Genomic DNA, 20,913 nt, shown 5'->3' on the forward strand with positions numbered 1-20,913 from the left:
TCTTGAAAATGTGAGAAATTGCAGCTAAAGTTCTAAGCCTTATAACGTCCTAGAAAAATAAAACGACATTCAAAAATCTATGCCAATCTAAAGTAGACATATGGGGGATGTTAATTAGCAACAATTTTGTGTGGTATAACTGCCTGTCTTACAAGCAGATACATTTAAATTTAGAAAAATGCCAATTTTTGCAATTTTTCACTAAATTTTGGTGTTTTTCCCAATTAAATACTGAATGTATCGAGCAAATTTTGGCAGTAACATAAAGACCAATGTGTCACGAGAAAACAATCTCAGAATCGCTTGGATAGGTGAAAGCATTCCAAAGTTATTACCACATAAAGTGAAACAGGTCAGATTTGAAAAATGAGGCTGTCAGGAAGGTCAAAAGTTGCCAAAGAGGGAAGGGGTTAACCTGCCGTAAATGTACTTCATGGAAAGCCTTGACTTCCCGCATCTTGCCGTACATATACGCCGAATGTTTGGGACCGGCTCAGAAGCTGAGCCTGTGCCATCATCACCGGATCTCAGCTGTATCTTACAGCTGACATCCAGCTGTAACGGCGGGGACCGAAATTAGCTTAGATCCCCGCCATTAACCCCTTAAGTGCAGCGCTCAAACGCGATCGCTGCACTTAAGGTGTTTGCAGCTCATCGGAACCCCAGTAATGAAATTGCCGGGTTTCCGGTGGCTGCAATGGCAACCGGAGGCCTAATACTGGCCTCCCGGTCTGCCTAGCACCAAAGCCGGTCAAGATCCGCCCGGCGGCGGAGCCTGATCGGCTTCCGTAGCTGCCGGCAAGATGGCGCCGGTTCAGGAGCTGATCCGGCGTCATCAGCGGTGGAAGTCAGCTGTACTGTACAGCTGACATCCACCTGTAACGGCAGGAACCGGAGCTAGCTCCGATCCCTGCCATTAACCCCTTCGATGCAGCAATCGAAAGCGATTGCTTCATCGTAGCGGTTACTAGCAGATCGCCAGCCCTGACAGGCAATCAGGACTGGCGACTGCTGTTATGGCAACAGGAGACACAATGGTCTCCTGCTCTGCCATTACGGAAGCCGATTTAGGCCCCGCCGGGAGGCGAAGCCTAATCGGCTTGCTGTCAGTGAATGACTGACAGATCTAATACATTGCACTACATAGGTAGTGCAATGTATTAGAAAAAAAAAAATCTGACCGTTGGACCTTCAAGTCCCCTAGTGGGACTTGAAGAAAAGTGTAAAAAAAGTATAAAAAAAGTGTAAAAAAAAGTGCAAATAATAAAAGTTTGAAAACAATAAAAGTTTCAAGTAATCAAATAAAACACAATCCCCCTTTTACTCTTATCAAGTCCTTTATTATTGAAAAATAATAATAAACCATATGTATTTGGTATCGCCGCGACCGTAACGACCTGAGGTATCAAAATATTATATTATTTATTGCACGCGGTGAACAGCGTAAAAAAAAAACTTAAAAAACGTTACCAGAGTTTCTGTTTTTTAGTCACTTTGCCCTACAAATGTTAGAATAAAAAGTGATCAAAAAGTCGCACGTATCCAAAAATGGTACCTATAAAAACTATAGCTCGTCCCGCAAAAAACAAGCCCTCATACACCTCCGTCGACAAAAAAATTAAAAAGTTATGGTTCTCACAACTTGGCGACAGAAAAAATACATTCTTTTTACAAAAGTAATTTTATTGTGCAAAAAGTTGTAAAACATAAAAAAGGCCTATAAAATAGGTATCGCCGGAATCGTACTGACCCGCAGAATAGAGTGAACATGTAATTTATAACGCATGGTGAACGCTGTATAAAAAAAACGAAAAAAGCTGTGCCAGAATTGCGTTTTTTTGTTTACCTGGCATCCCAAAAAATAGGATAAAAGGTGATCAAAAAGTCACATGTACCCCAAAATGGTACCAATAATAACTACAGCTCGTCCCGCAACAAACCAGCCCTCATACCGCTACGTCTATGAAAAATAAAATTAGTTATGGCTCCAATAAGTCAGGAAATAAAAAAAATATGCAGTTGTGCCCGAGGGGAACATTTCTTCTGTTTGAAGAGGCGATTTATCAAGGACCTAAAATTAGGGAACCAGGAAAGGGAGGGCCCAAACATATCCGCTGGAAGCGACGGTGCCCGTATTATACCAGGACAACACTTCCTAGCAAAATTCCCCAAACTACAAAGGCGCGAAGTGTGGATCAAAAGGGGGATAATAAAGGACGCCATATATCAGTGCGACACCGGCCTGTGCAGAAATGATTGTCTCACAGCGTAACACACATCTATGGATCATTTTATTGTTTTTTTTTACCCCATTATTATACCACCTGACTATGCCCCTTATATACTCCGCCCGGCTTACATATGCCCTACATTATAAACGGAAACACCAGTAAGACTCCAAACAAAACTACTACCAAGCAAAATCCACGCTCCAAAAGCCAAATGGCGTTTCCTCCCATCTGAACCCTACAGCGTCCCCAAACAGCAGTTTCCTTCCACATATATGGCACCGTCATACCCGGGAGAACCCTTTTAGCAATTTTTGGGGTGTGTGTCTCCAGTAACATAAGCTGGGCACGACATATTTGCCACTGAATGGCATATCTAGGGAAAAATAAAAAATTTTAATTTGCACCATCCACAGCGCATTCATTTATGGAAAAGACCTGTGGGGTGAAAATGCTCACTACACCCCTTAATAAATGCCTTGAGGGGTGCAGTTTCCATAATGGGGTCACTTCCCAGGGGTTTATTTTTATTATTTCACATCTGAGCCTCTGCAGTTGTGAACCAATACTTTGTAAATCGCCAAATTAGGCCTCAATTTTACATGGTACGCTTTCACTCCTGAGCCTGGTCGACTGTCCAGACAAGAGATTAGGGCCACATGTAGGGTGTTTCTAAAACCAGGAAACCCAGCATAATAATTAGAGAGCTGTCTTGTTATGGTGGCACAAGCTGGGCACCACATATTGTCCACATATCTGTGGAAAAAAATCCCATTTTCACTCTGCAACATCGAGTTCACACTAATTTCTACAAAACACCTGCAGGGTTAACATGCGCACTACACCCCTAGGTAAATGCAATGAGGGGTGTAGTTTCCAAAATTGGGTCACTTCTGGGGGGTTTCCACTGTTTTGGGCCCACAGGCGCCCAAAAACCAATCCAGCAACATCTGCACTCCAAATGGCGGTCCTTCCCTTCTGAGCCCTGCCGTGTGCCCAAACAGCAGTTTATGACCACATATGGGGTATTGCCGTACTCGGGAGAAATTGCTTTACAAATGTTGGGTTCTTTTTTTTCCTTTATTTGTTGCGAAAATGAAAAAATGTGCGCTAAAGCTACGTCTTATTGAAGAGAAAGGATTGTTTTTATTTTCACTGCCCAATTCTGATAAATTCTATGAAACATCTGTGGGGTCAAAATGCTCACTACGCCCCTAGATGAATTCCTCAAGAGGTGTAGTTTCCTAAATGGTGTCACTTTTTGGGCGTTTTCATTGTTTTTTCCCCTCAGGGGCTTTGCAAATGTGACATGGCCGCCGCAAACCATTCCTGCTCAATGTGATCTCCAAAAGCCAAATAGCGCTCTTTCCCTTCTAAGCCAAGCCGTGTCTCCAAACAGCCGTTTATTACCACATGTGGGGCATTGTTTTACTCGGGAGAAATTGCTTTACAAATTTTGTGGTGCTTTTTCTCCTTCAGTCCTTGTGGAAATGAGTAAAAATTAGCTAAACCTACATTTTCTTTGAAAAAATTTAGATTGTCATTTTCAGGGCCTACTTCCAATAATTTATGCAAAAAACCTGTTGGGTCAAAACGCTCACTATACCCCTAGATAATTTCCTCAATGGGTGTAGTTTCCAAAATGGGGTCACTTGTGGGGGGTTTCCACAGTTTTGTCCCCTCAGGGGCTTTGTAAATGTGACATGGCCTCCGCAAACCATTCCTGCTAAACTTGAGCTCCAAAAGCCAAATAGCGCTCTTTCCCTTCTCAGCCCTGCCGTGTCTCCAAACAACCGTTTATTACCACATGTGGGGTATTGTTTTACTCGGGAGAAATTGCTTTACAAATTTTACAGTGCTTTTTCTCCTTTAGTCCTAGTGGAAATGAGAAAAAAAAAAAATCGCTAAACCTACATTTTCTTTGAAAAAATGTCGATTTTAAATTTTCACGTCCTACTTCCAATAATTTCTGTAAAAAACCTGTGCGGTAAAATGCTCACTGTACCCCTAGATAATTTCCTTGAGGTGTGTAGTTTCCCAGATGGGGTCACTTTTGGGGGATTTTGACTGTTTTGCACCGCAAGAGCCCTTCAAACCTGACATGGTGCCTAAAATTTATTCTAACAAAAATAAGGCCCCAAAATCCACTAGGTGTTCCTTTGCTTCTGAGGCCGATGCTTCAGTCCAGTAGCACGCTACGGCCACATGTGGGATATTTCCTAAAACTGCAGAAACTGGGCAACAAATATTGAGTTGCATTTCTCTGGTAAAACCTTCTGTGTTATAAAAAAAATTGTACTAAAAATTTATTTCTGCAAAAAAATATGAAATTTGTACATTTCACCTCTACTTTGCTTTAATTCCTGTGACATGCGTAAAGGGTTAAGACATTTTCTAAATGCTGTTTTGAATACTTTCAGGGGTGAAGTTTTTAAAATGGGGTGACTTATTGGGGGCTTCTAATATATAAGGCCCTCAAAGCCACTTCACAACTGAACTGGCCCCTGTAAAAATGGCCTTTTGAAATTTTCTTGAAAATGTGAGAAATTGCTGCTAAAGTTCTAAGCCTTGTGATGTCATAGAAAAATAAAAGGATGTTCAAAAAACAATGCCAATCTAAAGTAGACATATGGGGGATGTTAATTAGCAACAATTTTGTGTGTTATAACTGCCTGTCTTACAAGCAGATACATTTAAATTGAGAAAAATGCTAATTTTTGCAATTTTTCGCAAAATTTTGGTGTTTTTAACAATTAAACACTGAACATATCGAGCAAATTTTGCCAGTAACTTAAAGTCCAATGTGTCACGAGAAAATAATCTCAGAATCGCTTGGATAGGTGAAAGCATTCCGGAGTTATTACCACATAAAGTGACACATGTCAGATTTGAAAAATGAGGCTCGGTCAGGAAGGTCAAAAGTGGCTAAAGAGGGAAGGGGTTAATAGCTGTAATGTCCGTGGTTGCTGACCTCGAACTCCTTCCATCCAGTCAACGCCCTTCTCTCCAGAGATGTCTGCACATACGGCCGTCCTGTTCCACAGTGACCACCAGGGCGCGCTCGCGAGCTCAGTCCAGACTCAAGAAGCCAGAGCGCACACATGTTGGAGATTTAGCCGATTGCTCCCTGAAGCACCCTGGGCTAGAAGAAGGTCTTAGCCCCTTCCTCCCACGCCTGAGCGTTGTTGTCGTAACATAAGTTTGTCTTGAAAATAGTCCCCTAGTGTTTCCTGCTCCTAGTGTTCCCTGTTCCTGTAACCTGATCTAGTGCCGTGTTGAGCTGTTGCTGTGCTGTACACCACGCCTGTCCTGCTACTCCACGCCTGACATCTACCTGCTGCCTAGTCCCAGCCAATCCTGCCTTGCTACTGTCCGAGCTGCCACAGGTACCCTATGAGCTAGACTCTGTGGGTCCACGAACCCTACGTGACCGTACGCTCAGGCCATGGACCCCGCTGGTCGATCCAAGACCATGACGATGTCGAAGGAGATGTGGGCGGATATGCTAGACGTCCGGTCTCGACAGGACCAACTCCTCCAGGCCTTTAACATTCTCGCACGTCGGCAGGAGGCACGAGTTGCCTTTACTCCTACTACACCTCCTGGTAGTACTGTTCCTCAGACTACGCTTCCTGGCAGTGTTGATTCTCATTTTTCTTTGCCACCTCCTGACCGCTATGATGGAGATGCAAGTCCCTGTCGTGGATTTTTGAACCAGTGCCAGATCCACTTCAGCCTGTATTCAAGGGCATTTTCGTCTGATGGCGCAAGGGTCGCTTTCATCATCTCTCTTCTTACTGGCAAGGCCCTTGCATGGGCAGACCCTATCTGGGAGAGACAAGGACCAGAGACCCGTGACTTCCAGGGGTTCCTCCGGACATTTCGCACAGTGTTTGAGGAGCCTGGACGAGTCTCCTCTGCTGCGTCTTCCTTGCTGAACCTACGCAAAGGAGACATCTCTGTGGGCGAGTACACCATCCACTTCCGCACCCCGGCGGGAGAACGGTTGTGGAACAATGAGGCTCTGGTGGCTACATTCTGGCATGGACTGTCTCCTAGGATTCAAGACGAACTTGCCGCTCGAGACCTGCCGTCTACCCTGGATCAGTAGGATTCCCCCATTCCCCAGTATCTCATGTCCTCCTTTCAGTATTATCCACCTTCAGTATCATTTCACTTCCATCTCCAGTGCGATCACCCACCCTCCAGTAACATCTTCCCATTCCAGTATCATCTCACTCTAACGTTCAGTGTGATTCCCCAACCCACCAGTATCATCTCCACCCTCAGTATTACCCCCTCCAGTATCCTCCCTGTCCCCAGTATCACCCCCTCTTCCGTATTATCTCCCCCTCCAGCATTATTTCCCTCCTCTTGTATTATCTCTCATCTCCCTCCTCCAGTATCATCTCACTCCCGTCTCCAGTGTGATCCCCCACCCTCCAGTAACATCTTCATCTCCAGTATCAGCCCCATCCACCAGTATCATCCCTACCCTCAGTATTGCCCCCCTCCAGTATTATCATCAACCCCATAGTATCAACCCTACCACCCAGTATTATCCTCACCCACTTTAGTATCATACCATGTTCCAATATCGTATTTACCCCCAGTATCACCTCCCCCTCCAGTATGATTCCCCCTAGTCCAGTATTCTCTCCACTGACAGTATTACCCCCTCCAGTATCATATTCCCCCCTTTAGTAGAATACCCTGCTCCAGTATCATCTAACTCTGCTAACTTTGGGCTTAAAGGGGTAATCTCATATCAAATTATCACCTATACACTGGATAGGGAAGAACTATTAGATTGGTGGATGTTCGACAGCTTGAACCCCCACAGATCGTCAGAACCCCATGACCCCTACTCCCCCCCCCCCCCCCCTGTGCCGCACTTCAAGGTTGTAATGCATAGCCTGTATTGATGATCTGCATACTCTGTAATATGTTTATCCTGTATTCTGGGCGACTTTGGTATGTTTATATCATAGATTACACCACATTTCTATGGGATGTCCTTTTAAATATTGTACGTGTTATGTAGCGAACTAATGAAGTATTCATTATTTTTTATACAGTTTTTATGTAGCCTGTGTACAAAGAAGATGTATCGTTCTATCTAGGTCGATTCGGTCAGCTTTGACACACAGGATCCAGCTAATATCGATCACATCCAAGTTCATAAGTAAAATCGCTTCAAAACGTGTACGTAACCTCTAAGAAAAAAAAAGAAAGAACATAATGTACATTCTATTTTCAATAACAGGGACCATATCCAAATCATTAGGGTTTTTATTGTGTTTAAATACAATAAAACGTCAAATTCATGTACAGTATTTTCCTCTTTCTCCATTTCATCAGTCTTTTCTAATTTTCCAGTAAAGAGTTCCTTTTTTTTTTTTAATACTTTCTAACAGTCTATTTCAACATCTGCAAATTGCATTGTTGAGGGTATGGGAGCTGGGACCATCACAAGGTTCCTCTAAGTGACAAGACTCCTTCAACTCTGCAGAAAAAGAAAGTTGGAACCAGCGCTGAGAGTAGTGAATCTGTTTAAAATAGGAAACTATTTCCAAGTTTTAATATTACTTGAGTAAAAACAATAAACAGAGAAAAAATAATGACGGGCAGGTATTGTCCAGAGTTCAGAAAGTGATGAGAAAGATAGGCGGTAGCCTACGCGTTTCAGACCCCTGCTGGGTCCTTAGTCATGGCTTGTAATTTGTCTGACTGTGCAGTTTAAAGCTTTTGTAGCCAGTCGGTCTCATGGTTAATTAGTTAATTGCGTTTCAAACTGAAAAAGAAAAGGAGTCCTGTGGAACGCGTCTTATGTTCATTTCCTGGGCAAAAAGAATGTTATAGAGTGTGCGAAATTTTTTAATATGTATAATTATATGCAAGAAAGATCTTTTGTATGTGTGAACAGTTAATTAAATACTGAGGAGAGTGTACATGTGTTAATATAATCTGTGTTCGATTATTGTTTAGAACATAACAAATCCCGGAAGGAACCGACAGCTCCGTGTTTACAATTCGATTTAAACACGATGAATTTTGCGTTACCATTTTCTTTTAACAGAGGGACAGGAAATAAGTGACAATCAAGGAATTTTTGTTACAGTGTGGCTCCTGTACGGCAACCATATAATGCCTTATCATTATGGAAGTAATTTAGCGGAATAAAATTGATTATTATTCTATGGTAACCTAAGAACCACAAAGAAACGGGTGGAAGACTGACTACAAAAGTAAGATGACGCCTGCTATATTATTTTGTTAGAGAACGATGGATAATTGATTGATTGTTTAAAAAACTGAGATGAATCAGAAAGACGTACATTTAAAATGACAAAAAACTTTTTTTTATTCTTATTTTGTTTGTTCTTGTCTATATTTTCGGGCGTTTAGGTTTATTTTTTAATTATTATTTATTAATTCTGTTGGGAGAAAATCTGACTTATTTTATGCATATATGGCTTTAGGAATATTTTCAAATGAATAGATGAATAATATTCTTCATCCTGTGAGCTCATTTGTATTTTTATTTAATAGCGCTATTTTCAATGTTAAGAAAAGTCTATGTGTATATTTTTCAACCTAATATACGGAAAATCGGACCGTTGTAAGTTTTATTAAATCCAGACATCGTAACCTACTATATGACTCCAGATTGAAATTGTTACCATGGCATTTTATTATAGATTTATCGGTTTATGTATTGTTTGAGAAATGCCGTATGAGTATGATGAAAGGTGCTTTCATCCTTTATTAATGATGAGTTTAGACGACTAAATAGAGAATAACAAAACAAAAATCCTATCTTTTTCGAATCAGACACCGTTGCTCTGTTTAATAGTATTTTTTATTTTGTATTCTAATTTTTATTTTTATTTGTGAGATGCTGTATTAATATTTTTTATTAATTTTTATATTTATTAAACGTTATTATTACTTATTAGTCGTATTAAATACAGTGTTTCTTTGGGATTAGTAATGTCCCACCTGGAATATATGATTTTAGAAATAGTTCTAAATTTATTGAGATGGAAAATACTCGGATGATACAAAGACCAATATGACTCGACAATGGGCCATTAAGCGTTGTGTACGGCCCCAAAGAGAAGGCGAAAACTATATTATTAAAATTAATAATGAAACATAAGGTCTTTTCTTAAATTTAACCCTTTGGGAACCCTTGTTTGAAGTCTGAAGATCCAGAAGGCTTCTCTGGTATGTGTTAGATGTTTAATATCCCCACCTCTTTTGGGGTTATGTATTTTTTCAATAGCGTAACAGGAAAAACTGTTTATTGTTCTGTTATGTTGAGATATGAAATGTTTGGCTACATTTGAGGTATTGACAATATTTGGATTGCGGATGTAGCCAAGATGTTCTAGAATTCTTGTTTTAAACTTTCTGTTGGTACATCCTATATATTTCAAATCACATGCTGTGCATTCAATTATATATATAACTGAGTCAGAATTACAGTTAATGTAATTATTGATGGTATATGTGCCGGTGTTAGTTGAATTTGAGAAAACCTTTTTGGGTGTTGCATATGAGCACACTTTACAGGGATTATTTCCACACTTGAAGAAACCTTTTTGTTCCAACCAAGAAACTTTTGTTTTAATAGGGCTGAAGAAAGATGGAGAAAGTGTCGTTGCCAAAGATGGAGCTCGTCGTGCGACTATTCTACACCCATTCTTGAGGATGTCTTCCAAAATCGGGTCTTCCCCAAGCATGGGTAAGTGTTTGTTCACGATTCTTTTTATGCTGTTAAATTGGCTGCTCTGTTGCAACACTAAAGTTGGTGTGTTAGAAGTTGATTTTGGACTTTTGTTTTGTGACAAAAGAGTGTCCCTGTTTTTTTTGGCAATTGCCTTGTCTGCTCTGTCTAGGGACCAGCGTGGGTATCCCCTGTTGAATAGTCTGTTTTGTATATGTTCTTTCTCTATATTAAATTGTATATCTGAACTGCAGTTGCGTTTTGCTCTGCATAGTTCACCCACTGGAATTGAAACTATGGTCTGTTTAGAGTGGTTACTGCCCGCATGTAAGATGGTATTGCCGGCAGTTGGTTTTCTATACGTTTTAGTATGTATCTGGGTGCCATCTTCTCCCGTCAATTCCAGATCCAGAAATATGATATTAGTTTTGTCGAATGCATGTGTGAATCTAAGATTATAATCGTTGGAGTTTAGGAAATCCACAAAGCTTTGGATGGCAGATACATTTCCCTCCCAAATGAACAGGAGGTCATCGATGTATCTGCCATACCAATTGATATTTTCTCCAAATATATTGCCTGTGGAAAAAATAGTTTGTTCTTCCCACCACGCCATAACCAAATTCGCCAAGGACGGGGAAAATTTTGCCCCCATTGAAACTCCCTTCAATTGGAGATAGTATTTGGAATTGAATTGGAAGTAGTTATGTGTCATTAGGAAAGTGAGAATTTCCAAGATATATATCTGTAATGATTCACTGTAGTTGCTATGTTTGTTCAGATGATGTTTCATGGCACTATGGGCTACATTGTGAGGTATACTCGTGTATAAGGATGTAACATCGCAAGTTAGCCATGTGTATTCCTTTGACCATATTTTATTTCTGAATGCACATAGGACATCTTTGGTGTCTTTCAAAAAACCTTGTGTATTTTGTGCAATTGGTTGTAAGAGGGAATCTAACCATTCCGAGGTTTTTTCTGAAAGAGACCCTATTCCCGACACTATCGGTCGCATGGGGGGAGGCGTAATATTTTTATGGGTTTCAGGCAGGGCATGTAGTATTGGAGTAATAGGGTATTCAACAAACATATCTTCTGCCTGCTTTGATGTAAGGCAACCACTATCTAATCCTGTCTTTATCAGGTTTTTTATTTCTTTTTGAAAACTAATTATTGGGTTTTGTTTTAATAATTTATATGTGCATTGATCCGATAATAATTTGTCAATCTGTGTTTTGTAATCTTCCCTGTTCAGAATTGCAATACTGCCTCCCTTGTCCGATTTCTTGATGATTAGATCCTTGTTGTCTTCAAGTGCTTTTGTTGCTTTTTTCAGTTTACTTGGGAAGTTGGACCTTCTTCTCTCTTTATTTATGGACTCAGATAGTTGTTGTAAGTCCTTTTCTATGGATGTTTGGAAGCGGTCCATTGTCTCAGTCCTTGATGAGATCGGGTAGAATTTAGAGTTGATGGTCTTGAAGTTGGTTGAAGTGTGTACTTCCTTGTTTGGGGTTTCAGTGTCTAAAGTTTCCAGACAATTCTGATTAGGGAATTCCATAGCTTATAATATACTTAAGAGAATCTGTCGCCAGGTTTATACTGCCCTATCTGAGGGCAGAATAAAATAGTGCCAGGGACCCCGATTCAAAACGTTGTATCACTTATTTGTCAGTGTTCAGTACTTTGTTAAAATCACTTTTTTCCCCAGCAGCTCGTATTCATGACTTGTCAACTGTTGATTGGCAGGTTTCACCCCATACTGTGCATGGGTATGATGAATATTGAGGTCTCTATACCTATTGTGGGTATCCTATGTATCATTGCAATGTCATCTGTGATGTATCTTGTATGTTGCTGAATATTATGCCATTTATTTCCCATCAGGAAATTCTATTCCCTTTTCTATTTTTATTTTTAAGTATTTCAATAATTCTAATAATTTTTTTTCTTCTATAAAACAAAATCAGCAGCTTCAAACAGCCGTACATTCTACAGCTATTGTTCCTTAAAAGGGGCTGCCCCTTTTACTTGGACATATGTAGGTAATCAACAAAGATAGTTAGGGGGTTTCCATAAACAATAACCCCTATTAACTAGAGCAGTGCACAGGTCTTGCTTGACCTGACCACCCAGTGATCCCTCGCTGAGAGCTTCCCCAGGTTTTAACAGCTGATCACAGGAGACCAAGCAGGAGGAAGATAACTCCTAACCAGCCAGTCAAGAGTGGGACCTGCTAAATAAAAAAGGGGACAGCCACGTTAACATTAACAAGAACATTATTATCTGCACAGAATGACAAATAGATAAAACATATGTTTTCTTCTAAATCACTGTGACCTTCTTATTATATGTACAGGTTCCCTCACACTAGACCCAAGAAATATCCAGTGCATAGTGTACTCTGATCTTACAAACTCCTCTCCGGCTCATCGATTTCCTCTCTTTAAGCATTTTGACAGTTAAAATGAACATTAAAGTCTCGCGAGATTACGTTTTTAACTGGGCGTGTTTACGTGTATGACACTGACCAATCAGTGACCAGTCAGCGTCATACACTCCTCTACATTCATTTACACAGCAGCGATGTGCAGCCACATAAACAGAGATTAACGTTAATCAAGTGTCCTGATAATGAATACACATGAAATCCAGCCTGGACGTCATGTGTATTCAGAATCCTGACACTTCTGAATCTTTTCTGTGAGATTTGCAGCAAGGGAAACGAAATCTCGTTTACCTCCGTAATCTCGCGAGATTATTTCCCTTGCTAGAAATCTCACAGAAAAGATTCAGAAGTGTCAGGATTCTGAATACACATGACGTCCAGCCTGGATTTCATGTGTATTCATTATCAGGACACTTGATTAACGTTAATCTCTGTTTATGTGGCTGCACATCGCTGCTGTGTAAATCAATGGAGACGAGTGTATGATGCTGACTTGTCACTGATTGGTCAGCGTCATACACGTAAACACGCCCAGTTAAAAACACAATACACGCCCAGTTGGACATAACGAAAAAAAAACACCAGTTGTCCATTTCAAACCTCATTTGCATAAATATAAAATAGCTCATAACTTGGCCAAAAATGAACGTTTTAAAAAAAACAAAAAACTTTACTGTTATCTACATTGCAGCGCCGATCACATGCAATAGGAGATAGGGATTTGAGAATCTGGTGACAGGGCCTCTTTAACTCTAGATTATCTCCTTGAAGTCACTTAGTGGGCTTCCTCCATATCCTTTTTCTTGGATAAAAGTAACTTTGCAACTGGGTAAAGGAGCTTTAAAGAGAACCTTACGCTAGATTTTAGGGCGCTAAACCACCAGCATGTCGTTATACTGCTGGGAAGTAGTGTCCTAAACATGCCACTCTCAAAACTGTCCGTTTTAGCATTTTGTATAAAAAGAAGTTATAATTCACCGTGCACTGCATTGTATGTAAATTACCAGAGAAGTTTCTAGAGAGGAGTCCAATAGCTTCCTGCACATGCTCAGTTGAAGTCGAGGCCGGTACACCAGGACACATCTCAGGACTCTCCTCTTGTAATTTACATACCGCGCACGCTGTATTATAACTTTACACAAAATGCTAAAACGGACAGTTTTGAGAGGGACATGTTTAGGACGCTATTTTCCAGCAGTATAATGACATGGTTTGGTGCCATAAAATCGAGCGATAGGTTCCCTTTAAGATAAACCTTGATAAGTATAGTAACCTTCCATAGTATGGCTGAATGGAATTTATGGTGACTTCAACATTTCTTGCACTAAAAAGAGTGAATTTTTCGTCCACTTTACACGACTGAAAAACATGTGAAGGCGTCTGTCACAGATCTCATGTGGAAAGGACAAGCATCTTGTATCCAGAAAGAATATATTCATAGACATACATATATAAACATCAATATTACATATGTAATATTTGCCACTCGTTCAAGCTACCTGCTCGATTCAATACATAAATTACAAATGTGTCAGAAACTACCATCTCAGTCTTTGACAGTGCAGATCTAGAATAAAGATATGCCATTCATGGTCACAGCCCGTCCATTAGTGCCAGGAGATCCTCCCCCTTGCTGGTACTCTGTACATGGGTCTCTTCAGATCGAAACTCGCCCATTATTCGAGAAAGTTCCTTATTTCTATCCTGGTCCTAGAAAATAAATGAGAAAAACAAAACTTTAGCTTATCACTGCAATGGTACAACTGCACAGAGAAGTCATATGGAATTGATAGTAAAACGTGACCGTTTTTGCAGCTTTTATCCACGTACAGTAGAAGACAAATTAGACATGAATTTAGCAGCGTGCTTTGGTTACTGATGTAATAACCTGAATATCCACTTGTGGTTTTAAAGATTAAACGTAACTCTTTACCCATGGTTAATGCTTATGAACTGTCAATTCTCTTCAGCGTCAGACACTTTTTATCTCCACTCCATTATAGGGCACACACGAACGTGTTTCTAATCAGTTTTTAACAATGGACAACACACTGACCCATGCAATTCAATGCGTCTGTTCACTCAGCTGTTTCTTTTCACGGAGTGTGTGTCCATTGTGAAAAAAAACAAAAAACTCACAGCTTGTCCTATTGAAGTCCGTTTTTACAGTAAAAAAAACAAACAAAACAGCACGCGGATGGCGGATGACAGATGACAGATGACATCCGTGTACAATGCATTTTTCATGGAGCACTTGGTAAAGAAATGCAGAAAAAACTAAACGGAAGCCAGAAAGTGCTTGTAGAGGAGAAAAACGGACAAGATAAGCGGATGACGCACAGAAACCGAACTAACTCAACACGGACATCATATGCATGAAAAACATTCTGTTTTTTGCAGACACAAATTGAACACTTGTGTGAATAAGGCCTTAAGATCAGTAACACCTGTTGGCTGCATTGTTTCATGCAAGTATGAGTTGTCGGAAATCCACGTTCTGCCACATCAGAGATCTAGATCGCTGCTCTGTCCTCCCCCTTGTTTTACACTTCAGATCTGCTTAACCAGTTGGCTGCTGGAGGTCACCACAAGCTCACCATAAAGGTTAGGTGATTTTACACAGGCCGATGATCGGGTGAGCGAACGCTCGTTCCCAATCATTAACCCATGTAAACATGGCAGTGATCAGTCGACGAACAAGCAAACGCTCGTTCATCAGCTGATAATTTTTATGGCGGCATAAAAGCTGCGATCATCTGTCAGCAGCACATCTGCCAGTTTAAGCATGGGAGATGCTGCTGACAATATTCAAACTGAATGGGGACGAACAGCAAGGAATGATATAGTATAAGCACCTAAACCAACAGTGAGCAAAATGACCTCACTAAGGGGGAGAATGGATATCGGCACTCAAGCAAAGAATCAAATATGATCAGCAACACTATGATTTACTTTTACCGTGGAGACTGTATATGGGACATGGCTGGGAGAGGTAAAACCTCATTGTGTTGTCTGCCTTCTAAGTGCTTTTAAAAATCCATGAGTAATGCAGAAGAGCCAGAGGTGGAAGAAACGCAGCACCTTGTGTTACTCTGTACTGACAATCTGTTGTAATATACATGAAGTAACAATGCCCCATGCTCAAATAAATGAAACAGCAGTGATGTACATTGGAGAAGATTTACTAAGAAAATGGGCCAAATTCTGGCATACTTAGAGTGCGACAAATCTAATCCGTGTTTTAGAAACTTTGCGCCTCCCAAACAAGGGGTGGCTTGGCTAAGGAGTCGTAACAAGCACCAGAATTATTAACACGTTCGCAATTTTTTTGTGTGTGCGCAAACTACTGGTGTAAAGTACGCCAACAAGAGGTATAGAACAGAGTCAAACACGTCTAGCAAGATGGCTAAAAAATGACCATTCAGCGTGCACCTTTGTGATAGATTTGGTGCAGTTCCTGCCTGTCTGGCCTAGATTTATCCGGTCTAAATTTAGGACAAAATTAATAAACCTCCCCAAGTGTGTTCATAGTTTCGGAAAACAAACACCCTCATGCTGCCTATACACTTGTGGGGTCAAATACCAAAATCACCTTGGAGACCAAATGGTTTCTGGATGAGTATTAGAAATATCTGGCACATTTACGGTCACCGAAGTATAATTTACTAAAAGTTTAGAACCCCTTTAACTCTGAGGTGCCTTGCAGAAAGGTATTGGTTTCTTCTTAAATATATATCATTACAATTCCATTAATGTATAGGTTTACATGGTTACACGCTCAGTTGTGTGGATTTCCCACTGTAACCATATACACTCTTCTTAGCATTACACACTGTTTTATCCCATGGGTTAATTCTAGGAACCTTTTTGGATGTTTCGTATCATCTGATAACTATAGTGCTATTTATAATATTGTGCAATTTATCTCAATTGTGATATTTGGATGATCTAATAGTACTACAAATATTGAAAACAGAAATGCTTGTTAACATTTGGAATACGCAGCAAGATACTTCTGCCTAGTAATAGGATGCAGCGAACGCTGGAGGAAAAACAGATGCCATCTAGGGGAACATTAATGGATATTTAATTAACACTTACTTCACTGGCTTGAATGTTGATAACTTTATAAGAAAGCTCTTCTGGCCGTGTAAGTGCTGCTTGTCTGGTTATGAAAAAAAAAAACAAGAACACGGAAATATGTGATTAATAGTGTCATCTACGGTACATTGTAAGTACAGTAATAGTGCAAATTGAAATGTTATAACTATGTACAAATTGAATATGTCATATCTTGTAAGTAGCAGGATTTGAAATAATAATAAAAAAAGTATAGAGAATGTTTAGCACCTTACGGTCCAGAAACCCTAATAATCCAGCATGTAAGAAAAAGAGTCCCCTGCCAGATCTCCGGCGACACAAGAACATCACAATGAAGTAGTGTGCATGTGTGTGTATAATAACTCCAATAATCTGGCACTTTAGCAGAATAACAGATTATTAGAATTTTATTGTATAAAGTTAAAGATACCAGAGGTGAACAAAATACTGTAGACTTTAGGAGACCAACTTCTCCAAGAGCCAAAGTGACTTTTTCAGTGACAATAAGCCCATTCATAGAAATCAAGAGAAAACAACCAAAAAAAAAGTTAAAAACGCCACCAGCAAAAGTCTTGGTACACTGGCTATCTGGCTCCTGGGATTTGTTTTGCTCTACAGGTAAGTTGGACCTGTCATTGAGCTGGACTAGTAAAATGATTGCATACTTCATCTATTTAAATAAATAGGTGGCCCAGCACCGGTCTAAAGGTACCCATACAATTTACATGAACGTCGGCAGGACCGGCTGACCATCTAATATGTATGGGGAGGTGTCACGACTCCCCCGACCGCAGATGTTGTCGGAAAGAAGGATCGGGAATGTTAGATTACAATATGGTATCTGGCAGCGGCTTATTCCTCTCTAAGGCCCCATGCACACGGCCGTGCCCGTAAATTATGGCAGCATGGCCCATAAAATGCAAAAGAACGGACATGTTACGAAAATTATGGAACATTTCTATGGCACAGACACCCATCCGTAGCGATACAGAAAGGTGTCTGCGGCCAATAGAACTGAATAAGTCCCTTATTAGGTGTTGGCCAAATGAGAGTTCTGTCAACAGCAATCTAAGGTGTATGGCCATATTTAATGGCAGAGTGATGAAGGAATAGGGCCGGACTGAGGCATTGCAGCATTTCCCACACAACACTATGCAAAAAAAGTATAAGGTTAAAGCTCCCACTCACTCCTCTTCCTCGTCATTCATAAATAAGTTAAGTCGGAAACAGTTGTCGGTGCTAGAGGGCTTCTTTAGCTCCATACCACCTAGAAGCTGGGCAAGGAGATTCAGTTCTTCTTTAGCCAGAGGATTTGGCACTACATTCTCCTAATAAAGACCAAATAAAAAGGATCTTACATACAAACAATTACAGAAGACAAAAGAGATAAAACATAGCTATGCAATGAATAGAGCCAACGATGTGATTCTGGGTTAATCTGTTAAGAGATGACTAAAACTTCTTACCTGACTGGTAACTTCCGAGAGGTCTCATTCACGGGTATATTTAGTTTTTTTCCTTACAATTTAATTGACTGCTTATTTTTGCATGACTTATTAGGGCTAATATGAATTAAATCAGTCACATTGTGTCAAGACTTCTAAATAATATTACCTTGGTGTGTGAAGCGGAGCTTTTTAATGTCCCAGACATGTGAGTCTCCACGGAGCGGCTGACACTGTACCTGTCAACACATTTTACATTAAACTTGATTTTACATAACTTGTTCTCGCCATGTATTTTATGGTCACTTTAATATTACTGGTTATTGTTTTCTATGAATAACATTGCAAATCATACAGTTGCTATGCAAACAAATACTTACATATTTGTTCCCAGTTTAAGAACTCGGTCACCAAAAAGATCATAAGACCCTTCCCGCAACGAAGTGACATAATTTCCACCATTCTGAAACGCTACTCTCTTCACCTCCTCTCCTTTATAGTTGAATATCCTAGAGTCAGTAAAACAATAGGTAAATGAATGATGGGGGGTAAATAGTTTTATTTTTTATAATATTTTCCTAGCCACTGGTAATTAGTTGTAGGATAGAATAGAAATGTGATTGAAGTGCATATTACTTCCCCTTCCCACGTTACATTGAATACAGTTCTCCTAGTCTTAATCCTACTCAAACTAGAAGTTTTGAAGAAGAATAACCCATCATGGTTACAAAATTTTGAATTTAGGATGCTCCTCGTCCATAATATTTCCTTTAAACAATATACGTCAATTTGCTCCAACCCACGCACTGATACCTTTCACCATCTGTTTAGATGGCAAGATATCTGCAATAATTACGTTTCCCACCAAAAATTATTCTTTTAGAAGCATATAACTCATGTGCTTTGCTGTACATGTATTTTCTTGTACGTTTAAATGCTATGGTCAGAATGTTTAATTGAAAAAGAAGTGAAATTTTTTTTTAAGGCGAATCCTCAATCTGTTACAACCAATGGAAGGACTTTAAATTGGTTGGAACCCATAGGTTTGCAACACACACAATTGTTGTTGATTTCTTTTTCTTAAAGGGGTTGTCTCACAAAGAAAACCCCTGTCCATATTCAATATTAAAGGGAAGGGCATCCATTCAGGATCCCCCCTCTATGAGACAGAAAGGAGAGCCGCTTGTAAGAGCATTTCCCACTGTGGAGGTCCCAGCCTATCTATAAATAATATGGTGGTCTATTCAGGATCCCCCTCTATGAGACAGAAAGGAGAGCCGCTTGTAAGAGCATTTCCCACTGTGGAGGTCCAAGCCTATCTATAAATAATATGGTGGTCCATTCAGGATCCCCCTCTATGAGCCAGATAGGAGAGCCGCTTGTAAGAGCATTTCCCACTGTGGAGGTCCCAGCCTATCTTTAAATAATATGGTGGTCCATTCAGGATCCCCCTCTATGAGACAGAAAGGAGCCGCTTGTAAGAGCATTTCCCACTGTGGAGGTCCCAGCCTATCTATAAATAATATGGTGGTCCATTCAGGATCCCCCTCTATGAGACAGAAAGGAGCCGCTTGTAAGAGCATTTCCCACTGTGGAGGACCCAGCCTATCTATAAATAATATGGTGGTCTATTCATTTGTGGCCACTGCAGGGGAAATTAAATGGCCAGACACAGCTTCCACCAGCAGTAACAAAATGATCACTGGGGGTTAGAGAAGCCGGACCAGCGGCGATCACCTAAGCCTGGCCAGCTTCTTTTTAATAAGGGGTTGTCTTTGTGATAACACCTTAAAGTCATATTGTTAACAATTATCATGATCAGGCACCTTTATATTAAAGAGGCACTCTGGCTTTTTTTCCCCCATTTCAAACCCCCCCCCCCCCTTTCGTTTGCATTACATTTGCTTTCATGTGTATTGACTTACTTGGTGCTATATTTCACGTGACGCTGCTCCATCCTGGGCCGCCATGGGGTCATGCAATCTGTAGTCTGACAATCCAAATCCTACAGCGTCTACTGCAGAAACCGGAGGTCACTCTCTCAATGCAAGTCTATGAGACTTACATCGAGGCCCTCATAGACTTGCATCGATAGCCTGATTTCTGATCCCTAGAAACTCGAAAGGGAGCGGCTACCCGTGAAATACAGCAACATGTAAGTTAATACACGTCTACATTGCAATACATTCAATCTGCAAATGGGAGCGGAGAAAAAAAAAAAAAAAAAAAAGCTTGAGTGCGTCTAAGTATGGAGATGCTCTTTAAACCCCTTCATGACGGCCATAAGGCTATATACGTTCCAAATACCGATGCCCCATGCAGTTGACACGTATAAAGACGTTTGCAGCGTGCATCGGGGTTTAATGAGTGCAGAGCTGCTTCAGAGTGAGCAGCTCTGCACTAATCTATGTGTCGGCTCTCTTTACAAGTGCCGACACCTCTTAGTTTCATAAAACAAACATGTTTTTTTTTAATGAAACTAAGCTTACAAGTGCAGTGCTGCTCACAATAAAGCAGCCTGCACTTCTCTCTCCATGCTCTCTCCACGTGTGTTGGCACCTCCCCCCTCCGTCCACGACTTCTGCCCAGAGAGATAACGGATCCAGTGTGCTCGTTATCTGGGCAGATAAGGAGCTGATGATCACATGAGTGTCTCATGGTGGTCATAGAAAAGTTTGTTTTAACTCTTAGCCTTCTTCACTCTCCAAGAGAGAGAAGACGACGAATTGTTATAGAGCTGCAACAGTGTGTATATATATATATATATATAAAAGTCGTTTTTTTCACATTTTTTGTGATTTGTCTGCTCAGAGTAGAAATTAAAAGCATGGAATTAATTAAACTAATCTAGAAAATTAAAGCCTCATAAGTCTTGTAAAAAAACAGAGTAAAGATAGTTGTGATATTCAAAGCGGTTGCAAAGATATTATCGTTTAAAGAAGTGCACATCAGGAATGG

The 20,913-nt window shown here is 40.4% G+C and overlaps 1 protein-coding gene across 5 annotated transcripts in view; it reads right to left on the bottom strand.

Moving 5' to 3' along the window:
- Nucleotides 1-7,502: 7,502 nt before the first annotated feature.
- OSCP1 (organic solute carrier partner 1) overlaps nucleotides 7,503-20,913 on the bottom strand; it is a 48,387-nt gene continuing 34,976 nt past the window's right edge. For 4 of the 5 annotated variants that reach the window (XM_075853271.1, XM_075853272.1, XM_075853270.1 and 1 more), the window contains 5 exons: nucleotides 18,336-18,464; nucleotides 18,125-18,194; nucleotides 17,699-17,838; nucleotides 16,511-16,574; nucleotides 13,824-14,119 (listed from right to left, as the gene is read on the bottom strand). In XM_075853271.1, the coding sequence (XP_075709386.1) occupies nucleotides 14,003-14,119; nucleotides 16,511-16,574; nucleotides 17,699-17,838; nucleotides 18,125-18,194; nucleotides 18,336-18,464 (520 nt within the window). In that variant the 3' untranslated portion in view covers nucleotides 13,824-14,002. Of the gene's footprint in view, nucleotides 12,197-13,823; nucleotides 14,120-16,510; nucleotides 16,575-17,698; nucleotides 17,839-18,124; nucleotides 18,195-18,335; nucleotides 18,465-20,913 lie in introns of those variants that run through there. The other variant, XR_012881469.1, reaches the window with a different exon arrangement.

Source organism: Rhinoderma darwinii, chromosome 2 (assembly GCF_050947455.1).
Source record: "Rhinoderma darwinii isolate aRhiDar2 chromosome 2, aRhiDar2.hap1, whole genome shotgun sequence".
NCBI classification, from domain to species: Eukaryota; Metazoa; Chordata; class Amphibia; order Anura; family Rhinodermatidae; genus Rhinoderma; species Rhinoderma darwinii.